The sequence below is a fragment of the Capsicum annuum genome, chromosome 2 (assembly GCF_002878395.1).
Source record: "Capsicum annuum cultivar UCD-10X-F1 chromosome 2, UCD10Xv1.1, whole genome shotgun sequence".
NCBI lineage: Eukaryota > Viridiplantae > Streptophyta > Magnoliopsida > Solanales > Solanaceae > Capsicum > Capsicum annuum.
Window position 1 is genome coordinate 115,477,243 of NC_061112.1, and position 9,981 is coordinate 115,487,223.

The window sequence follows — 9,981 nt, forward strand, 5'->3', positions numbered from 1 at the left end:
TATGTTTTAGAGATTATTTTTCTGAATTTCTAGTGAAGGAGCATTGTTGAATTGATTGACTTCAGTATAGCAAGTTGTACTTGGCCAAATAATGTGGAATCTTTTGTTAGTATTATAGAAGCATTATTTTGTGAAATCTTTTCGATAGTATTTCTTGAAATTTCTAGAATTTCAACTCTTGACCGGGATAATCGTCTCAAATTTCTTACGTATAAAAAAAATTTCAATTTTTGACAGGGATAATCGTCTCAAATTTCTTACGTATGAAAAAAAAAGTTCGAATTTTGCAAAAACAAGAGTGTGAGCAATTACAAAGTAGTCTTTTCTAAAACATTGCCGCTTACCTCAAGCTGAGGAACATCACTAATTAAAGTGGCGTTAAAAAAGAACAGCCAGAAAAAATAGGGAACGGCAAGTATGAATGATAATCCTCCCTCTTTCTCAATATAGTGAAAGATATTTGACTGGGTATGGAGTTAAAAAATGAAGGAAATATTTTTATAACTTGTCATCTAACCAGTTAGAAATATTTATATAGTTATAAATCATCTCAATGAGGATAAACTGCAAAATTTTAAGAGGTGTCATGCATTTTAAAATCCAACTAAGTTGGGAGAGAGAGAGTAGCATGTTGCAGAAATTTCCTTAGTTTGTTATGAAAATCACATGAAACACAAACAAGTTGGTTAAGTGACACTTTCGAAGGTACTGAAAAAATCAACGCTTATACTACTTTAGTTTGACATTTGATGAAGCATCTTTTAGAAAAAGAAGTTGATTTTGGTGATAATGAAAAACAGCAGAAACTTAACAACCGGCAAGAAGAATAACCATATGAGGCTAACAGCCCAATTAGTAACAGATGGACCCCATATTTAGGCAAAATATTCCATTCTCTAACATAATCATTCATGGTGGACATCCCAACCAACTTTCCAAATGCATCCAAGAAAACCAAATAGGTAGACAACAACTAGCAGATTATGTCATGGGATATAGACATGGATCTAAGTTGAAAGGAGGAGGTTCAATAGAATCCTCTCTGTCGAATAAATTATACTGAGCAACTAGGACAAACAAATTGTGTATATACATAAGCTTTGGATCCCCTTAACATTAGGGAAACTTTAAAAGTAGCGGTAAACAAGGTCCAAAATTGTTTTATATAAGTTCTGGCTCCGGCGCTGGAGCATGGACATAAGTCTCTAACCTTAGGCCATTACAATAGTCGCATAAGATTCATCTCAAAAACACATTGTTTAGAACAAAATAACTTTAAAACGAGTTGATAGCTAATGCCAGTCTTACACAGATCATGTGTTTTAAACGAAAGACCAGTTTACAAACATGAAAGCTAGGCAGTAATTGGCGTTGTCATCATTAAGGACCTTCCATGCAACAGCTTGCTCATACGACACCGGCCTCCCCATGCTCGATACACACAACCCTGCTGGTAAATAGGCAAAGCCCTACAAGCACAAGATATCAAAAATCACCAAATTGTTTGCTATTAATCTCTAAAACTCATCTTGTGAAATATGAGGATTAGGTACATCTTGCACCATATGATTAAAACTCACTAAGTATTGCATAGCCTATTTGCAAGTGCTTATAAATCTCCTCATTATAATCTGACTTGGTAAATGTAGAATCATAGTACATTGACATTGCAAGATGGTGGTCAAACCTGCTGCATAATCTTTGGGAACTCTGAAAGGAGGATCTTTCGACCGGCTTCATCTAGGATCTTATCAAGCATTATATCCTGAAGGGCTATTAGAGTGGTTTCAAGCATGTCAAGTCCGGCTTGGTTTGCAAATGAAAAAACTGCAGAATCCTGCATTAAGTAAATAAACCATTTAGTCATCGCATTTCTCTAGAAAGGGAATCGTGGACACCAGGAGATGATATTACTGACATTCATTTTGACAGAGCAGCACATTATCGAATCAGTATGGTGCCATAGTTGTTTCAGAACAGCATCACCAGCAGCTTGAGAATCCACCTGTAGCAATTCTCCACCAGTATGCACCCTGAGAACACATCGAATCAGTTAAACCATATAAGCCCTTTGATATTTACTAATTCAAAAGTGCAAATGAATCAGAGGGGGCCTCAGTTTTGTATATGTATCGTTATCCTTTCATTTAACTTATGCTACACACACGATAACATTCATCTGCGTAAGTCGGGAATAGAAATTTGGTTATGCCAAACTCAATTAACTACAAAATACAGCACTGCAAGGACCTTTAGAACCCATACTTATAGCTCTTGCAAATCCATCTCGCCAAAGTGATAGCTTCTGGTGAGCCAGGGAAGCATTTAGGGGTCATCTGAGAGCAGAGTCGAGAGGGTGCAATAGCCATAGCAACTCTCTGAACAGAGCCTACAATGTTTCGCACATATTGGCGAGCCATAGCAGCTACATTTTCTCGATAGTGATTCTCAAAAGTGAACTGGAATGCAATTGTCAAGACTGAACGATGGTTGTACTTGCTTCCTTCAACTTCACCAGCCGGCCGTGTCCCACCAGTTCTAGCTTCAAGAGTTGAAGCTAAATCCAAAGTCCGAGCTGCAATGGGAGAATCCTGCATCATAGTGACAGTAGTAAACTGTAAGGATAAGACAGTAAAAGTTTGCAACTAAAAGCTTGAAGTTTCTGCATTTGCAAGTTTCTCCTACGGCCAAAACTTATTACACGTTGACGTTGTAGAATACATAATATGCATCACTTAACTGATTTAGGCTCCAGTGGAATGACAGAGAAACCAGATGGAAGCAATGGAGCATCATCACCAAAAGATTCATCAATATGTGCAAAAACAAGCTGAGCGCAAGCACCAGTGGCATTCTCTTCAATTCCACTGCATAGCTGCATTGTTAGCAAGAAAATTAGAACCTGAAACCTTCCGAAAAAACAAAGTGAATCTCAAGCAGCGCAAAGCTATCAACCTGTAACAAGTACATATCTCGTGATAAAGCTATGTTCTCCGGAGAGAAAGCATGACCCTCTAGCCGAACAACCTCAAGAAACTAGGTACACAGAAAATTCAGATTAAACTAGTTATATAATAAATACACAATTGTTGCAACAGTTACAATCACAAAATATAACATATGACCTACTTACCTCCTCGTGCTCCACAGTCTGAGCAAGCGGTAGAATGACCTGGCTACTGGGGAAGACACCAGGTCTGGCACAAGGGACAGCATAGGGACTGGCTTTAAGAGATGCAGAAGAATAAGCATCAACTCCATAGTCAGCCCACTCCGAACGGTGCTCCCTAAGGAAACGAACAAGCAAAGCAGGACAAACATCCTATAAAAGGAAAGTGCAAATGAGATCAACAATACATCCAATGATTAGAATTATGTGGTACTATTACATAAATATGTCATATAAGTACTCGAATTTAACATACCTGAAGAAGCATGGAAGCTCTTGCACATAGGACTCCTCCAAAAGTAGGGAGAATTGACAAGGTATTGTATTGTGCATCAAGGAATTTATTTGGCGACGAGTTTACAGCAATTGTTACATCCTCCAAACCATCACTATCCATAATTGTCCAACCATCATCAATAAATCCACTAACGGCATTATTGAATCCCCTGCAGTAAATTTGAGAATGAAAGACTTCCAGTAGCAAGCTAGTTGAGAAAGTTGTACGCAAAAACTAATATAAGAAATTAAAGCCAAAAGCTTGATTCAAACTATCAGCAGAGTGTAACACATTTGTCTCTAAAAAACATCAAAGTTTTTACCTGCATAATCTCTGACTAAATGCCCTCAAAGCAGCAGGTTGCCGACCTCCAACATATTGGATTTCTCCATTGGTTTCTTGCGCTATCTGTCTTACGTATCGGAAGGCCTACACAAAAACCTTATTGTAAGTTGACTTCGTAAAATAGCCCATTGTCGAGATAGAAACTTAAGAAATTTCTTACCGCCATTGTCATTTTCTGAGCAAGGATCTTGGACGATTCATAAAGTGGCCTGAGGACTTCGGGAACACTGCAAGCCTGTCAACAAAATGTTTGTTCAAAAGAAGGAATGCAGGTAAAAACAATGCTCCTTTATTGACCAATTACATTTACTTACATCGAGATCAATGTGGTCAACAATGTGGATAATTGAGCCCCCACCCTCAAAAGGTCGTATCAGGTAACCACTTGGTAGCATTGTTGCCCTAACAGAACTAGTAGCAGGAGGGCCTCCACTAGTAGGTGTCAAAGATCTTTCACATATCTGCAAATTAAAGCCAGAAACATGAAACAAGCAAATACTGGTTGCATACATTGCTTTGTGCGGAGACAAGAACTGCGACTGAGAAAGTTCTAATAAAAGTTTTTGGATTATGCCTAATACATACCACAAGACTTCCATCTTCTAAACTTGTAGTGTATCTCAATGTCCAAAAGTCACGAGCTGATGCCAATGTAGTTGGTGCATAAGTCTAATGAAGTAACATAGCAACAATCAATGCTTGAGTGCTGAATTAACTTAAGTCTCTAATTCACTTTGCCTCAAGTAACCACATGTTAAGCACGGAAACAAACCTGCAGGTATATAAGCTCTATAGTCCCTCCTTTTCCCGTAGGTATTACACTCAATATATCAAGGCAACGGCAATCGTGATACCAAGAAGGACGATCTTTAAGGATCTCAGCAACCTGAAATAACACTCTCTCAAACAAGGCTAAAACAAGACTCACTAAGGAAGACTACAATAATCTATCAAGATTAATATCAGTCAAAAAGGAGTAACAGGAAGTACCTTCATGGGTTCTAGACTCACAAGGCCGCAGGCTCGTGCTGCAACACCATCACAGTTGCGTGAAACAGCGACGATGCCAATAGATTCCGGACCAGGCTAAATCAGGAACAGAAAGGAGGAGGGGAATTAACACATATGAAATGAATCAATGATACAAAGGCTAGAGATAGGCAATCAAAGAGAAGACTTACCTTCATCCCAATCATCTGCACCCAGTCGACAGCAGTTCCAGTAGCTTTGCTAAGGAACTCCGCCAGGGTCTCTTCAGCTATCGCTAGAAGACTTCAAAAAAAAAAATGAAAAAAAGGAAACAGATTAGTTGTTGAACAATAAACCATGATAATAGATGGATGAAAGGATAAAGTCTGATTACCCAGTTGGGCTGTTAACATCCCTCTGCGGATGCTGAGCCATTGGGTTCTGTTGCTGCTGCTGACCACTCACGACCACAGTCTCACAGCACGTATCCGTGGTCGTACTGTTAACCTGCTACAATGCATCTTGAGTTTCATGATACAAAAAAAAAAAAGAAGCATGCAATATATGGCACGGAGCAATGGGCTGTAGGACATAATTTATGAAAGGATAAAGGAATGGAAGTGAATGCAGCTTGACAAGTTTTAGCAGGTTAACTTTGTAAATTACAGCTTCAACAAAAGATAGCAGATTTAAACATAAAAATTTGACATATGGTTCATTGAAACCCCTAGAGATAAAATTTGTTCAGTTTTAAATTTTTAATCAATCCTTGTGAAAACCAGTTTTCTCTTTAGCAATGAAAAGTGTTGCAATCTTCAGGGAAGTGGCTCAAGGATAAAGGTTATAAAGTGTTTTGTTTTAGGCCTCCAAAATTATGATGCCACAAAAATTTAATATGAAATTTATGATTTTAATTTCACTTAAAATAATATTAAAGATGGTAAAATATAAAAGGTACAAAATTTAAACTTTTAAAAAAAAAAGAACTATCTACTTTTTATTAAAAATATTTTAGAACTTTTTATCAAATCTTCATATTAATAAATAAATTTTTCACAATAACATTCAAGGTAATGCATTGCAAACTCACATCTTATTAATTAAAATTAATACTTACATCTACAAATAATAATATTTCTATGTGAAATTAAACGTTTAATGTCTTTTAAGAATACTACACTAAAAAAAGTACATTTTTGTTATGAGCATATATTTAAGGCGTGATTTTAAAATTTGGCTTTAAGCCACTAATTTTATTGAGACGCCTTGAATCTCCACCAAATGCTAAGCTAAGGTAGTAAAGCAGTAGAGAACTCACAGTATGTAGCTGTTGACGCATATATCCATTATCATACACAAGATGCGAAACTTGCTTCTGCAATCTGTCATTCTCTTCCATCAACAGTTTGTTCATAGCAGTCAGCTTCCTATTAACAGTTTGGAGATGAGATGCCTCCTTTCTCTGTTTCTCGCGACATCTACACAATAAAGGAAATATTGATTTACGCTATTTATACAATTCTGAGCTATATATGTGCTCCAAATGAAGTATGCAGAGTATGGTGAATAGAACATCGACATTTTGCCAAAAGAAATATTGAAAAAGTAAATTCTGATATGACTTTGAATTTGAGGAAATCATAAGCCCATACACATATCAACCTCTTAAAGAAGACGGAATAGAAAGATTTGGATACATTCTACTCAATCAGCCAAGGTAACCATTCATTCTCTTAGAAAATATTTGCTTTATCCAAATGGTCAATCACATATTCGCATCATGGGCAATCTCAACCAGTCCTCAAAACAATTTGTCAGATATTGACAACAGCAAGTCAATTCTGAAAATAACGTTGCACTCAAAAATATTAACAAAATAAGACAATCAAATCAGAAAAAAATTTACTGTCTTACCTAGCAAAACAAATAAAAGAACTTGTGCCTGTTGTTTCAAACATATTCTTTTACTAAAGAGAAATGAAGCCAAAAGTAGAAGGAACCCCTTAAGCTTCATAGCTACAAAATTAAATAGAATATGCTTATTTACCTTTTATAAGTTGGAGAAGAAATTGCTTAACACGTCTGTACTACTATAATAGATAGACACATATATTTAAGACAGAAGCATGCAATTTATTATTTGTCATTTCACTTGAAATAAAGCAGCAAAGCAGAGTGGAATTCCTTTGGAAGTGAATTTTAGTTTCATCTTCACTAACTCTTAAGATTTACGAACTGTTACCTTTAGGTACTGATCAAGGCAATGTCTATTAGTGGAGAGATAACCGAAAAGTAAGTATGAGATAAAGTCTTTCCTTGCTTTTACACCTAAACTGATTCCAGAAAATTGATAATCTAATAAATACTGGGAACAAAATAGACCATGCGGCCATGCCTACCAAAGCCAAAGTATGTGTGAGTACAGTATAAATGGCCAACACCGAGAAGGTGCTCATTGACTGACACCCATCCTTGAAAGGCAAATGATTTCACAAGAGTTAACCCCCAAAAAACGCACTAAGACCAAAAAAGAGCAGCTTGATCACGAGGAAAAAATCAAAGTTTCTTTCATCAAAGTAATTCTTGTTATATCATTAAAAGTAGAAGCATATATATGGAAGGTCAAAAAAGAAAAGGGAACACCATTTTCAGGAAGGAATCAAAGTACATGTCCACATCTTTCTTCTCATTAAATTAGCACACATTTGAAGTTACAGAAGCAGATAGTGACAAACAAACCAAGTGCACTAAATTACTTAGCACTCCATAAATACAAATAAATAAAAGATGTAGATGGTCAAAAACAAAATGCACAAAATTATTCAGCCCTAAACTTACTAAAATTGACAACAAAGTTAAAAAGCAAGGCCCCTTTAACAAACAGACAATACTCATTCAAAGGCCCTCATATCACATCTGACCCCAATTTCAGAAGGGGAAAAAGCTTGAAAGGAAGAGATTTAACTCACATCCAGACATATTAGAAAGAGAGGGAAAAAACACTATTTTCTTCAAGAAAACACTAACCCCCATTTGGGCAAAAAGGAAATTTCTAAACTTCCTAGCAATCTCTCAACTAAAAATCATCAATAACCGATTCTTGAGAATAGCTTCAAATAGATGCATACACAACACTTACTACTTTTAGAATGGGATGATGATTATTAATACCTTCTGTTCTGAAACCATACTTTGATCTGTTTAGGGTCAACATTTGAAAGAATGGAGCACTCTCTAATGAGCTGATGCCTCTTAATAGAAGTTGGCTTTGGACATTCTGCATAAACCCTCTCCAAAGCCTCCACTTGTTCTGGTGTATACCTCACATACTTGCTAGTATCCATCTCTTTGTCACAAACCTCAACACACAAAAATCAAGAAATACAAAAACCACTTTATCAACAAGAGCATAAAATGATAGTTGAAGCAGAAAAAATGGTTCTTGAATGAACAGGTAGGCTCTCTACTCCAAGAGAGCCACCTCTCTCACTCATCAAGATTTGCCTTTTTCTTTTTACAATAAAAAGAAAACCTCTTCTCCTCCTAATACCCTTTTGTTGCTCTCTGTCATATATCTCTTTGACAAAGTTCAAAAACTGGTAAGGCAGTAGAGAATTAAGTAATGAAAAGAAAGAGCAGAGGTCCCCTGCCTTGGTCTTTATGTTTGACACCAATCTCGAGAATTAATGAGAAAAATGAAGTTCGAGGGAGAGAGAAAGTAGCTTTATGCACAGGAGTAACACAGAAGAAACCAAAGCTACTGTTGTAATAATAACCTACAAACATAAGAAACAAACTTGAAAAACAGAAGCTAGTGTAGAGTCTTTAAAGATGTTTGACTAACATTACAACATGGTTTTATATAGAGTTTGAGACATTATAGGGGATTCGAAAAATATAATTGAATGCAGTAGCGTTGTGTATTACTCACGAGTTATTTTGATAAAGAGGCCATTTGGAATTTGATAAAAGTATATAAAAATAATATAAAGAAAAATATAATGTATTAGTAATATTTGTGTTAATTATATTTATATTTTTTTATGTCGAATTTAATTTTATGTATTAAAAATACATGAATTATATATTTTTGTAAAAAAATATTTTTTACAAAATTACCCTTTATATATATGGTGGAAATGATTCTGAGAGATAATTGTGTTTTTTAATCATAGTAATGTATATATTCATTGCATTATTAATATCGTGAATTTTAATATACTTCAATACATAATAGAGTGTATAACTATCAAATAATGGACTAGTGGTACACATTAACTAGTGCATGTGTTGTATTTCCCAATACACACTACCAAATCTTCACAATTTAGGGGTGGTTTGGTAGAGTGTACTAAAAAAGTTAAAAAAAAATTATCCAGATTAGTCATTATTGGATTTTTATTATCATTTAAAGTCTAATTTTCAATTAATTACAATTTATATCTCCCTCTTACCTATTAATTATTTCTAATTACAATTCATAGTTTTTCTCATGTATTTTCTTTTTCTTTCTATTTTCTATTATTCTCTTCTTCTTCTTTTTCTTTTTTATTTTTTTTCTTTGATTTTTTTTTCCTTTTTTTTGTTGCTTTCTCTTTATTTTTTATTTTTTTACTTTTTTCTTTTTATTTTTTATTCATTTTTTCTTTTTCTTTTTTGTCCTTTTCATTTTTCTCCTTTTTTTTCTTCTTCTTTTTTTATTTTTTCTGCTTCATATTTTTCTCCTTCTTTTTCTTTCATTTTTTCTCTTTCTTTTTTTTTTTCTTTTCAATTTTTCTCCTTCTTTTCATTTGTACGAACTAGCAAATACAAATATAAGTGTGAACTATAAAATATTTATAAATACGAACTATAACATTCAAATACAAATGCGAACTATAAAATACAAATTCAAATGCGAACTATAACATATAAATACAAGTGTGAACTATAAAATACAAATACAAATGCAAAATATAACATATAAATATAAGTGTGAACTATCATTTTTATTTTTTAATTTTTGAAAATGAACGATTGATTTTCTTTCTACGAATACTTGTTTGTATTTATTGATACAAGTTGTTTTTATTTATACAAATAAATACAACTCAAATTTTTATACAAATACAATATATACAAATACATATTGTATTTGTATTTGTAAAATCATTTATTTCATTTGTTTGTCATTATATTTGTATGAAGTGATATTTGTTTATTTACGAATATGAATGATAAT

The 9,981-nt window shown here is 34.3% G+C and overlaps 1 protein-coding gene across 4 annotated transcripts; it reads right to left on the reverse strand.

The window, feature by feature from the left end:
- Window positions 1-1,068: 1,068 nt before the first annotated feature.
- On the reverse strand, window positions 1,069-8,602 carry LOC107859030 (homeobox-leucine zipper protein ATHB-14). Of its 4 annotated transcripts, XM_016703887.2 has the most exons (19): window positions 8,411-8,593; window positions 7,932-8,119; window positions 6,079-6,238; window positions 5,155-5,270; window positions 4,973-5,063; window positions 4,782-4,877; window positions 4,564-4,677; window positions 4,377-4,460; window positions 4,106-4,252; window positions 3,952-4,026; window positions 3,769-3,875; window positions 3,426-3,615; window positions 3,134-3,322; window positions 2,956-3,036; window positions 2,741-2,875; window positions 2,266-2,591; window positions 1,919-2,033; window positions 1,688-1,837; window positions 1,069-1,469 (listed from the first exon to the last, which is right to left on the reverse strand). In XM_016703887.2, exons 2-19 carry the CDS (start codon window positions 8,102-8,104, stop codon window positions 1,323-1,325), a joined length of 2,496 nt encoding a protein of 831 aa, XP_016559373.2. In that variant the 5' UTR covers window positions 8,105-8,119; window positions 8,411-8,593; the 3' UTR covers window positions 1,069-1,322. The 4 variants fall into 4 exon arrangements, with proteins under 4 accessions (XP_016559373.2, XP_016559371.2, XP_016559374.2 ...); XM_016703885.2 differs by having other exon boundaries at window positions 7,932-8,602; XM_016703888.2 differs by having other exon boundaries at window positions 5,155-5,267; window positions 7,932-8,593.
- Window positions 8,603-9,981: the final 1,379 nt, after the last annotated feature.

Excerpts from the sequence above, each read along its gene's own strand:
- LOC107859030 (XM_016703885.2), bottom strand. The coding sequence starts at position 8,104 with ATGGATACTAGCAAGTATGTGAGGTATACACCAGAACAAGTGGAGGCT. Across the intron at positions 5,271-6,078 it reads TGCGTCAACAGCTACATACT|CAGGTTAACAGTACGACCAC; the intron begins GTGAGTTCTCTA and ends GATGCATTGTAG. Across the intron at positions 4,878-4,972 it reads TGCAGATGATTGGGATGAAG|CCTGGTCCGGAATCTATTGG; the intron begins GTAAGTCTTCTC and ends TTCCTGATTTAG.